The 12,939-nt window shown below is 37.6% G+C and overlaps 1 protein-coding gene across 1 annotated transcript in view; it reads left to right on the top strand.

The window, feature by feature from the left end:
* Positions 1–12,939, top strand: part of Runx2 (RUNX family transcription factor 2) — a 141,453-nt gene that overhangs the window by 3,128 nt on the left and 125,386 nt on the right. Inside the window, 1 exon segment of the mRNA XM_029561583.1 lies at positions 7,299–7,455. Coding sequence (XP_029417443.1) covers positions 7,299–7,455 — 157 coding nt within the window.

Raw genomic sequence — 12,939 nt, 5'->3', positions numbered from 1 at the left:
TACCCTGGCAACATAATCAAATACATCTGCAATGAAGAAATAATACGAAGAAGTCTCCATTTTAAAAGTGGTGACAGCAATTTGGCTATCATATCCAGAGCCATGTACAAAATAAATTATAGTGTTGTTAGGTAGATTTCAGATAGGTAATGCCTTTAACACACACACACACACACACACACACACACACACAGTGGGGGAGACACAATTGTTAAGAAGTCCAGTATTCAGATCAATACAATTTTTAGTAAGCCCATATCTTAGGTCTGTGATGCCAAGTTTGGCACTGCAGGCAATGAGAAATAAATTCAGCGGACTATTCTGATATTTGACCATTTAAAATAGCACCTCAGCATGATATTGACAATGGAATATATTAATAAGCAAGCAATATTGGTATTGTTCAAGTAATATCATTAGGAGATTTTCAGAGAGTTCATAATTCATTGATCCGTGACATGTGAAAATACAAAAACAACTAGCATATTTTATTCAAAGTTGTTTATTACCATTGTACTTTAAACAAAGTTCTGTAGTTTTGAAATACTCAGTCCTTCCAGGTGTCAAGGAAATGGAAGTAAATATTTTTAACATTTCTTTCAGGTGTATTTCACTAAAAGCTTAAAATAGTTAAGGCCTACTATTAAAGGATGCTAGGCCCTTTCTGTCACAGATGATTCTAGTAACAACAAAGCAGTTTGCAAATTCAGCTCATTAGTTGATGGTTGGGTAGGAAAAGAGTAGAGAGAACTTGTCAACCCTTACCCAGTAGTATCCTTTGAGTTAGGGGTCTGTCAGCATCTCACTATGAAGGCTGGTGTTCAAGGTTCATAACTAAGTTGTTTTAAATAACTTCAAGCTGAAACACTATGCAGACATGTTAAAGTCCAGATGTATGTTTTAAAACTAAAATAGTGTAGGCCTATAGTACTGTTTTAAGTTAGCGAACACTAGACTGTTTTTCTGGCAAAGTTAAAGAAAACAGCATACTTAGATCGAGTATCTAGTACTCAGTTTATTTTCTATCTTTAATAATACCTTTCAGTGTTTATGAAAAGAGGGTTTCAAAATGATAGAGCAATTTCTATTTGAGAATGACTTTTTAATATCATCGGCCATTTTTCTCTCTTTAGAAACAAGTTTGCAACTTATAAAAATACCTGATGTTAGTGAGTTACATTTTCCCTGTTTCATTAGATTTTGTTTGTATCTTTTAAAATCTAATTATACCTTTAGAAGGAAAGATATCATTAAGCTTGTCAAATCCTTATTAAGCCCAATACAAACTGTTTTGTCAATCATAATCATTCAGGTTGTATGAAGACAAATCCGTTTTTGTAAAACTTACTTAAAGCTAACCATTATGGGACTGAATATAAAACATGTTACTATGTTAGAACACACTATTTTAGACAGAAATTTTTTTTAATGATGGAAATTTATATTTGAGAAAAGATATTGCAGATACTTTGATTATATTTTTCTTCCCTGGCATCTTTATCTTCCTCATTTCAGAGTTCTAGAACAGCCATTGTTAGACCAGCTAAGCCCTCTTGATACATGGCACGTAAATTGCTGGATTGAACTGAAAGAATTTTCATCAACATTTCCATTTGACATATGTTGAAAAAATTTTGAAATAATATATTGTATTTATTTTTCTTGTACAATTCAATTGGCTTTTTCCTGGGTTAAGGAAGCTTTTCTGGGTTAAGTTCTAAGAATTCATTGTAGTATTTGTTGAGACTCTTCCATAGTTTACTTAAAGAGTAATATTTTTTTTGCCCCTTACAACTACTGATTTACTTCTCTTTTTATTACAAAGAAAGAGCTAATCAAATTCTATCTTGGAAAATAATTATATTTCATTTTACCTGAAGTGCAACATGCCAAATAAGGTTGAGCTGTCAGAGTAACTGATTAGTTAAGACTAGGCATCTGTCTACAGAAATGTCATGGGCAATTTTTACTTCCAATATTCTAAGACCACAGGAATGAAAGTCTAAGTTAAATTCTCCATCGCTCCTCTTTCAGAGTGAGTCACAGATTTAGTCCTAATGGGTCTCAGAGAAAATTTCAACAGCATCACTCTAATTAAATGGCCTTTAACTTCTTTCTGTATGTTACAGGCCATGTGATTTAAATGTTGGTTACAGTGAGGTGCACTAAATAAAGGAACTTCTTTCTCAATTCTAGAATGTCAGAACAGAAAATAACTTCTCCCTTTCCCATGATTTTCTCGAATTTGTACATTTTATATTTTAAGAACACCTAGAAATGTAATTATTATGGTCTCATCACAAATTCTTCTTTGCATAATAGTACTTCGTATTGGGTAGCATGGAAAAAATATTCAATTTGTGCTTACAATTAAACAGTTAGTGATTAAAAACAACAACAACAACAACCACTGTGCTTCTACCCCTTAAAATGTTTTTCCATTTCTTGGCTTTGGTACAGATGAAACGTGTAAAATCTCTTCACTTTGGTTTTAGCTAAACAAGGTTGAGAATATCCAGGAGAAACTTTCTAACTTCAGACAGTTACTTAAAAAAAAAAACAACTTCTCAAACATGTAATTATACTTTTGATTGATATAAAGTTAAATACAGTGCTTCCTCTTCCAACACATATACCCTCCTTCAGACAAACATTGGTTTGGTCTGGTAGAACTACTAGTAGAAAAAGCAATGTATTTTAGCCATTGAGCTGGAATTTGGCAGCAACAGAAAGGTTGTCACTGTATTATGTCAGCATTTTCGTCAGGCCCAATTCTAAGCCTTGTAGACGACATGCACAACTTGTGATGGTCTGTCTCTGTTGTTAAATACAGTATGCAGAATATACCAATATTTAATTTGATCATCATTATGCTGTTTAGGCAAAATGGATTTATGCATTTCACTCTTAGGAATCTCTTCTTTCGTATTTTCCCATATTGAATCAATTTTCCTTTTCTTCTAACTAAAAAAAGGTCCATTATGTTAAAAATATGCAGTAAAATAATAATGTCCCATAGCTCTTGGAAACCTTTATATTGGGGCAGATTTCATTAATTTTTTTCTGAATTATTTCATGGCTCAAATGAAACCCACAAGCAACCATCCTTTATCTTTCAACACTGGAGAACATTCGAGGACACAAAAAGTCACATATTCCCCTGCATTCTTCAAGGATGCTTTTAAGTAAAAGCCTGTATTAAGCAGCAGCAGATTTGGAACAGAACACAGTTAACTCTCTTTGTCGTACCAAAAAGCAAAGCATTATCATTACACTTTGTATATAGCATGTTCTACTTTTTACAGACTTAAAAAATATATTTTCAATTTATATCGGAGAACTGTGGTTCCCAAACATGAAATGATTTGTATAAGGTCATAGTAGATATGTAGGGAAAGTAGGGAAAGAAGGGTGGAGCTTCTTGATTTTTAGTGCATTAATTAACTTCTAAAACATTAGAACTTTTCTCTCACCTTTATTCATATTTATTTTGACATAGAAATCCAGGCAGCAGGTGTTAAGACACAATCTGCTGAGTGTGCAAAATGTCTCAACAGTCAAATGAATCCTGGCAGACATAGTCCATTATTTCAATATTTTCAAATGTGCACATTTTTTGGCATTGTGACTTTGAGAACTACATCAGCCCTTTCAGGAGTGGGGACTTTGCTGTTTCAATAGCCCCTGAAGTTACTAGATCAAAGTTGCAGGGAGGAAGTCTTATTCTCAAGGGATTTGCTCTTGACCTTGGAGACTTCTCAGATTGAGAATAATTGTACACCCCAGGTAACAGCAGTCTGCAGCACAGCCACACTGCAGTTGGTGAGGGATGCTGACTCATCCTTTAACTGGTTCTTTCCACATTTTAGCTGGTAGCCCACAGACTTCTGCCTGTCGTGCATAGTACTCTTTATGGAGTGCTTTCATTTACTTGTTATATGACTATTTAATTGTGTGTGTGTGTGTGTGTATGTGTGTGTGTGTTCCTGTGTGTGAGTGCAGGTGTGCACATGCCATAGCATGCATGTGGAGGTCAGAGAACAGCCTGGAATGCTGGTCCTTGTCTTCCACTTTGTTGGAGGTGGTGTTTCTTTGAGTTGGCCCCTGCACAGGCCAGGCTAGATGGCTCCTGAGTTTCCAGGGATGCCCCTCTCTCCAGCTCTCAGCCCATCTCCCAGTAGAGGTATTAGGGTTATAGACACGAGTCCTACTGTGCCTGGCTTTTATGTAGGTTCTGGGAACGTTGAAACATGGGTCCTCATACTTGCACAGCAAATGCTTTACCCACTGAGCCATCTTCCTAGCCTCTATTTAAAAAATATTATCGAGCACTTAACTAATGTGGCAGGCACTGTTTTACGAGCTGGACATACACAGTGGTGAACAAGCCAGATGAGATAAGGGCCATTCCATCAACTTTGGGCTAATTTATTAAATCACTTGATAGATCATTAATTTATATGCAATAAACTGAGAGTGTCTAGATACAGTGGGCTACTGTGGTAGATCTTATAGTTTAAGGAAAGCTTTTTGATTTTGAATTAAATAAAGTGGAAGAAATGGAGAACCAACCTAAGAGTGAAGAAAGGCTGACAAAAATATTGAGAAAGTTTTGTTTGTTTGTTTGTCTGATTGTTTTCTTGGCTGAAGGAGAGGATATAGTGGAGACCTTGGGATAGGGGTCCCGGACAGGATAATTCAGTCCTAAAATACGGTATCTGTTTTATCACCATATAAGAAATATGTTTGGGGGCTGGAGCACTGGCTGCTCTTGCAGAGGACCTGGGTTTGATTCCCAGCACCAACATGGTGACTAACAACTGTCTCTAACTACAGTTCCAGGGGAATCTGACACCCCTTTCTGACCTCCATGGCCATTGCATGGCATGGGTGCACTTAACCTACATGCAGGCAATACACTCATACACATGAAATAAAAATAATCAAGAAAAAAGGAAACATGTTTTAAGGAAAGTAGGTACCATGGATATTTGGAACATGCAATTAAATGTCTACATTTTGTCTTTTGGAAATTTTGACAAATGAGAGTGTAACACCAGAAGTGGGAAAAGACAAAGTGGGATGTACAGTAGATAGTAGTGTACCGGGGCGCTATTGGAAGAGCAGCTACTTTAGCCCAAGCCATTGCTGAGTAACCTCAAGGTGCCTGGGCACTACATGAACTGGCCAAAACTGCATGGAGAATCCTGGGCATAATGGAGAGGAAAGACCATCACTGAGGCCCTGGATGTTGGTAGTGGATTGAAAATAGAATGTTTTATGCATGACCAGGATGGTTTCCCATGGCCCGTCTTCTCTCACCAAGGTTCTACATGAATTCAAGGTACACAGCTAATCCGGGGTAAAGTGTGATTTCTGTTCTTCAGATTAACTGTTGAAGACGAAGGGGCAAATGTGGCATTAAGATGGCAGAAGGGCCGGGTGTGGTGGCGCACATCTTTAATCCCAGTAATCCCAGCACTCAGGGAAGCAGAGGCAGGCGGATCTCTGTGAGTTCGAGGCCAGCCTGGTCTACAGAGTGAGTTCCAGGCAACTGGAGCTACAGGGAGACCCTGTCTCAAAAAGACCAAAAAAAAAAAAAAAAAAAAAAGGAAAAAGGAAAAACATAGAAGTGGGGATAAAAAAAAAAAAAAAAAAAAAAAAAAAAAAAAAAGATGGCAGAAGGAACAACATAGAAGTGTGGAGAGGATAAGTGTACATTTCTCTGTGTGCATGTAGGTTTGTGTATGGGGGGGTGTATGTGTGTGCCCATTTGTGTGCTGGTGGGCATGTATGTGTGTATGGAGGCCAGGGATCAACTCTAAGTGTTGGTCTGCAGGAACTGCCCATCTTGGTTTTTGAGTCAGCATCTTCTCACTTGGGACCTAGGACTTGCCGATGAGGGTAGGATGGCTGGCTAGTGAGTTCCAGTTATCTGCCTTTTTCTGTATTCCCAGATTACAGGTGCATGCCATCATCATCATAAGGGGGTTTTTAGGTGGGTTCTGAGACTCTGACTCTGGTCATCATGCTTGCAAGGCAAGTACTTTACCAACTGAGCTGTCTCCCCAGCCCAGGGCACATTTCTTGAGTGTAGTTCATTTGTCATGAACATTTTTAGCATGGTATAGGTTTTTATTCTGTACTTAGACTCTAATTATTTGATGGTTTTGAATATCCCACTGGACCCCACAGCTGTGTAGATATCTTTCAAATATTCATAGTGTCATTAAAGGAGGACCATAGAGCCCAAAGTAAGGAGGTGACTTGTAGGATACCCCTAGAACCCATATCCAGTGTTTTATTGAGGAACTCCAAGTTTCATCTAAAAATCTTTTTCCATAGAGCTGACTAGGCACTGTATATGCATGTATATATGTGCTGAATGTGTGTGCACCTGTCTGAACATATGGAGGCTGGAGGTTGATGCTCAGATGTTTCCCTCAATTGCTTTCCACCTTACGTTTATTATTTATTTATTTATTATTTATTTATTTATTCATTTATTTATTTGTGTGCACCTGCATGCCATAGCACACATGTGATCAGAGGACAACTTGCCAGAATCAGTTATCTTCCTCTGCCATGTGGGTACCGTGGATCAAGCTCAGGTTGTCAGACTTGATGGCAAGTGCCTTAACTCACTGAGCCATCTTGCCTGCCCTCTTGAAACTTGCTGATTGGCTAAGCCAGCTAGCCAACAAGGCCTCTGAGATCCACCTTTCTCAACTCCTTAGCACTGGGGTTGCAGGTGCAAGCCTCTATGCCTGACTTTTTACGTGGGTTTTGGGGATCCAAACTCAGGTCCTTATGCTTATACAGCTTTCACAGCAAGTATCTTACTCAATGAGCCAAGTCCCCAGCCCATAGGTAGATACTCTTTTATTTTAGCCTGGGATCTTATTTGAGACCACTCCTCAAGGTTCTTGGGGCTGTAGACAGGAGATGTCTTAATCCATATGATGCAATTTGCAGCTGTGGCATCAGCCTTCTTTCTGTGGTATAATTCCCATGGACAGTCTAACATGGGGATTTAATAAAAATGTACATATACTCTGTGAAAAATCCAACAATAAATAAAAGGAAAACTTTGCCTATTTTCAAAATAGGTGAACTTGAAACATTGGTGTATTTGAAATGGCATCATAGCCCCCAAACAGAGGCTTCATTCCTGGTCTGCCACCACTGGAGCAGAGCACTGAGTCCTGATAAGACGCCATTTACAATGAGCATGTATTTTCAGTTCTTAAGTGTTTCTGATGTGCCATTATTGCTGCTGTGTTTCCTGTTTTATGTAGGTGGTAGCCCTCGGAGAGGTCCCAGATGGAACTGTGGTTACTGTCATGGCAGGGAACGATGAGAACTATTCTGCTGAACTCCGAAATGCCTCTGCTGTTATGAAAAACCAAGTAGCAAGGTTCAACGATCTGAGATTTGTGGGCCGGAGTGGACGAGGTAGGTCTCTGATTATGATAATGGAGTAGACACATTAGAATCCTCTCATGCAATGCAGACTCGTCTGTGCACAAGTCAGCACCTTCTTTTTCTGACATAGAATTACTGGGGATTTTGTTTAAATAAATCCAGATGCAGTTGAGTGTCTTCCTAAGTATTTCCTTTGTTTTATGATATTGAACAACTTTTTCAGGAGAGCTGCTCCCATTTTCACTGGCTGTAAGCATATAAGGTAGAAAAGAACACTTGGAGGATCAAGTTATGAATTATAAGGAGTCACGTAACTTGAGTAAATTAAGCGGCAATGGGGAAAGGAAAAATATTGCATTGGCTCCATTTCCTGATATCAGCTTTGCTCTAAGTTGAAATAAGGACAACTTGCATAATGTCTTCCCTTATCAATGTGTTACCTCTGTATGATTTACTTTATCCTCACAATAAGAATCTATTAAAATCATGCTTAAAATAGTTTATTATTTTTATTTGTTTGAGTGTGTTACCTGACTGAATATGTGTAAGTTCACCTGTATTGTGCAATGCCCATGGAGGTCAAAAGGGGGCATCGGATCCCTTGGAACTGGAGTTATGGATAGTTGTTAGCTGCTATGTGAGTGCTAGGATTCGAACCCTAGTCTTCTGCAAGAGCAGCCAGTGCTCTTAACCGCTCAGCCATCTCTCCATCTCTCCAGACCTGAAAAATCACATTTTTTATTTAACAGAAGGCTTTTTACTTTATAGACACGGTCGCACTATACAGACCTTGTTGGTCTGGTAGTTCACTATATAGACCAGACTGACCTCAAACTCACAGATATTCTCCTGCCTTTGCCTCTGCTGGGATCAAAGGCGTGGGCCACCCAAGGCTTTTCATTTGAATAAATGAATAATGTTTTACTTTCATTAGAATGACTACATAAAATTGCCTAGGCAAATGGATGATCAGGATTCCAATACTTCCATGTTTGCAGCGTTTAAGGACTTCTGTCACCTGAATCCATATTTAGACATCAGGAATCCTTAGAAAGATCACAAAACAGGAAACAATCCTTCTTAAGAGTTTCTATCATTATTTCAAAAATGACTTGTATTTTTTAATAGTGTCTCTAAGGAGGCCAATACTTTGCTTTTTATTTATTCTCCAGAAAGACTTTTACTACTCATTCACCTGTTTAGAAGTATTATGCTTATTTGAGTTATTGAATTTCATATTTCCATTTTAAGTAATACATTAGGAAGAGAAAAACATGTAGACCCGGTTAGAACGGAAGTGAAATGGAATTATGAAGCCTATTGGCTTCTCTGTAGCCCAGGTTTGAGTCAGGAAATGGGAAGCACCAGTTTTTAAACTATGTCTAATAATTGCTCTCTAGTTTGGATCATATGTCAAATTATTACCATTGTAAAAACTTGATAAGGGAAATTCAAGCAAAGCTGTTTCCGATGAGTAGTTTTAGTTTACTTTCTAGGAACAGGGCCAAGAAGTTGTGCTTTTTAACTTAAGAAGAAAAAATGATGCATGCTAATGAGATACTGTCACTGAAAGGCTGTTTGAACTAAAACGAGTCACAGAGCCTCTGATAGAAACAAAACTAAAGAGTTTATCTCTGTATCAGGCTTAGTGTTCCTTCATTACAAGAAAAGGAAGACGCATCCTGTATCTCTATTGACTGATTGGCATATTCATTCATTGCTTCTTTGTTTCTTAGTTACTGATACAGGCCCACAGTACAGTTAAAGTTTCTCCTTTTTCCTGCTGAAAAAAAAAAAGATAAACATAATGGTTTACCTGTATGTTCTAAATTGCATCTTTCTTCTTATATTACCTCAACTAAAGCAGTGAATTTTAGTATTTAAAGAATGTGGTGTTACCCTTAATTTTATTTTGTAGACCCAAGTTTGTGTTTTCATTTATTGTGTTTTGTATTATATAGATGCTGCACAACATTTTTTCTGATCAATTTGACTAGAAACTATGGCAGAGTGATAGTGTACTTTGTAAACCCTCAACATATTTATTTAAGAAACTTCAAAGGGAAACAAAGGGTGTGCACTGTTTTACTATATTGGCTTTCTGAGTTTTGGCTGGTTTCCCAAATAGCAATTTTTATATTTAAAAAAAAAAGACAGACTTAACTGCTTGCAGACTTTTCACGCATGGAAGATGAAGAAAGCTTCTTTTGATGAAGTGTAATTATGTCCAAACAGAGCTGACCCCCTCCCCCTATATTTCTTATGATCTTAACTGAAGAAAGTAGGATTTTTCCTTTGAAGCAGCCGGGACTTGGTGGAGGATCTGAAATGCCCCAGTCTGCTGCCAGAGGCAGGATGGAGAAATTGGTCCAGACTTGTCTTCGAGACTTAGATTGGGGGGGCAGGGCAGTGAGTGGGGAGAGAGAAAAATTGATTTATCACTAATAATAGATTTTATATCACTGAATTACTCTGAATGAAAGGAAACAGTAAGGTTAAGTTGAAATGGAAAGAGAAAAGGACAGAGAACTTCGATAAGAGACAGCACTTTTGCAAAAATGAGTCAGTTTTTCAGTGGCAGGAAACCTTTTAACCTGCCCCTGTATGGTTTGTACCTGACCTGCTTTTACAACAGACTCTCCAGCATCCTCTTTGACTTTCACACCTCTTTGTATCTCTTAAGTCCCTACTTCTTGTCAACATGCTGCGTCCATCGTATTTTCTTTCCCAGCTTAACAAAATTTCTGTCTTCAATAGTGTTAAAAAACAAAAAAAAAAGAAAAAAGAAAAAAGAAAACAAGTTCCACAAATATTACACTTTTTAAAAACCTTTTTCACTTGTAGAAACACAAATTCTCAGGAATTGAAAAATGGTCTTCGATTTATAAAGCAGTCATGTCACTTTGACTTTTGCTTTATAGATTCTCTTAGGATCACAGCTTTCAAAAATTCCCAAGATGAAAGCAGATCATCAGTAAAGCTTGCGTTGTTATGGTTTTTAATTGTATCTTCCTTTATTTCTCCTTATATTTTAAACAGAAGTGTTTAAAGTGACTTTAACTTTTAATTTTTTTTGGTGTGCTTCCTTTCTTTTGACATCAAGCATGCTGCTTTTAATTTACAAGACTTTTAAAGCATTTATAATATACAAAACATGGTGTTTTGCCAATTTAAGATACAGTCCTGCTTACAGTCTATCCCTCCTGGCTATTTCTGGCAGCCTCTAAGGCTAAGTTGGAATTGCCTCTCAGTAACAGTTTCCTATATTTATCTAAGAAACTATATGACTTTGAGTTATATTGCAGAACTAGTTCCTAGATGAAGCTGTAGCTGATATAATAAGTTATCCCTAAGTAGGATTTCATGGTGTGTGTGTGTGTGTGTGTGTGTGTGTGTGTGTGTGTGTGCACTCACCTGGGTAGGAGCATGTAGAGACCAGAGCTTGATGTTGAGATGTTTTCTTCAATCTTTCCTCTACCTTATTTTTCTGAGACAGGGTCTCTCATGCAGTTTACTGTTTCAACTAGACTGGGTAGCCACTGAGTCCTCAGGATCCACCTGTCTTCACCCTCCAATGCTGGGGTTACAGACACACATTGCCATGCCCTGCTTTTTATGTGGGTGTTGGGGATCTGAGCTTCGGTTCTCACGTTTGCACAGCAAGCACTTCACCCTCTGAGCCATCTTCTCAGTCCAAGTAAGATTTTTTTACTCATCAGTCTTCCATTAGTGGATCATCCATGGATAGTAACTTTTTCAGCAACAGCTATTGGAGCCACTGTTAAAAATGTAGTCCTGGATCCATACACCACTGATCCCTTTAGAAAGTGGGATTTGGAAAGTATATATATATATATATATTTAAATTAGGGAAACCATGAATGCCCATATAAATATTTGACTCAGGAAATATATTATTAGAAAATGAAGAACTAATTAGTGAGTTGGGTCATAGTTTCTGGAAGTTTCTTCAACATTGCACACAAGCTTTTTCTGCAAGTCTAACCAAAACTGTAAGGAGCCTCTTCCATTTTTGTTTTAGTCATTAAGGTACATCTTGAGTCTCAGAAATTGGTTTTGGAAGATGATGGTTCCTTCCCTGCTCCACCTCTTTTTAAAGGAAGTTCTTAAGGGAAAACTGGTTCTTCTCTGAGCATTTAGAGGCTTATGTTTGAGGGGTGAATTTGTATCTGACTTTTGTTACTGTATGATGCATTTCTCTGACTTTGGGAGGAGCACAGATAAGTCAGTATCTTAAGCAGGTTGTAAAGGTTTGAAATGGAAGCATTTCCAAATGCAGTTTCAAGAAATTCATGGACATTATCACTAGGAGGTCTGACAAATGAGCATCCTTGATTTATTAAAACAACTGCCAGGGATACTGTCTTCTGACCACAGGCACTGGAGCCACTGTAAATGTAGTATAAAAATGTAATCCGGAGTCTGTGGGCCACTGATTTCATTTTTTAATGTCTTAAGGTAAATTAACTTTTAATCCAGAGATTCAGCCATGAATTTGAGGTCTTAATCTGGACCCCCACTCACCTTTCATGTCTGTAGACTTTCGGTTTTCTGGGACTACTTTAGACTTCTGGCCGTCTTTTCCTTCTGGCCAATGTTAATGTTTATAGCAAATCTTCTGTTCTGTAATAAATTAAATTACTTAAATCCATGTAATATCTAATATCTAATATTTAGTGCATAAAATGTGATGCATCAATGATACTTAAAATATATAATTTCATCATCTGGCCAAGATATTACATTAATCCACTTATATTTATTATTTCTTGGGCACAGAGAGCTAAGTGGGACACATCTATTAAGTCAATTACCTATTTTTTTGGTATTCTGAGGCAAAATGACAGGAAAATCATTGATTTTATTTTTCTTTTCTCCCCTTCTTCCTTCCTCCCTTTCCCTCCCTCTCTCACCTTTCCCCTCTTTTCTTCCTCCTTTTGGTGCTAGAGATTGAACCCAGGGTCTTATACATGCTAGGTAAGCTCTATATCCTCAACCAGTTGCATTTATCAGAAAAGTTTAAGTTCAGACTCTGATTTTTCCTATTTTCGAATTGTGTGGCCAGGGGTAAATTACTAAGCTTCTCTATGTGAAGCCTTCATCATTTGTGAATTGGAATGATGATGCAGCTAACTGTGAAAGAGTAAGTGAGATAATGAGATTGATGTGGCTGGAGCTTAATAGATTTCTAATCAATATTAATCTTTTTCAACTCAACCCCTTCCCATAGTCCTGGTTTTCTTGATTTTCTTCCTTTCTTAACTTCTTGGCCATGGAAAGGCATAGCACAGAAGTCTTAAGACTATATACACTCAGTAACAAATGATGTGTGTCTTAAACAGATTTTAGGAACTTATATGGTCTGGTTTGAAAAGAAAACCCATTCAGTAGACTTGACAGCCAAAGACCTGTTCTCCATTAAGCTTTGCACATGACCTGTTCCATATTAAGCTATGAAAAGATTGCATTAAACTTCACATTGCTACATATTGT

The sequence above is a fragment of the Nannospalax galili genome, unplaced genomic scaffold (genome assembly GCF_000622305.1).
Source record: "Nannospalax galili isolate Female #2095 unplaced genomic scaffold, S.galili_v1.0 scaffold653, whole genome shotgun sequence".
NCBI lineage: Eukaryota > Metazoa > Chordata > Mammalia > Rodentia > Spalacidae > Nannospalax > Nannospalax galili.
This window is presented reverse-complemented; position numbering and strand designations above follow the sequence as displayed.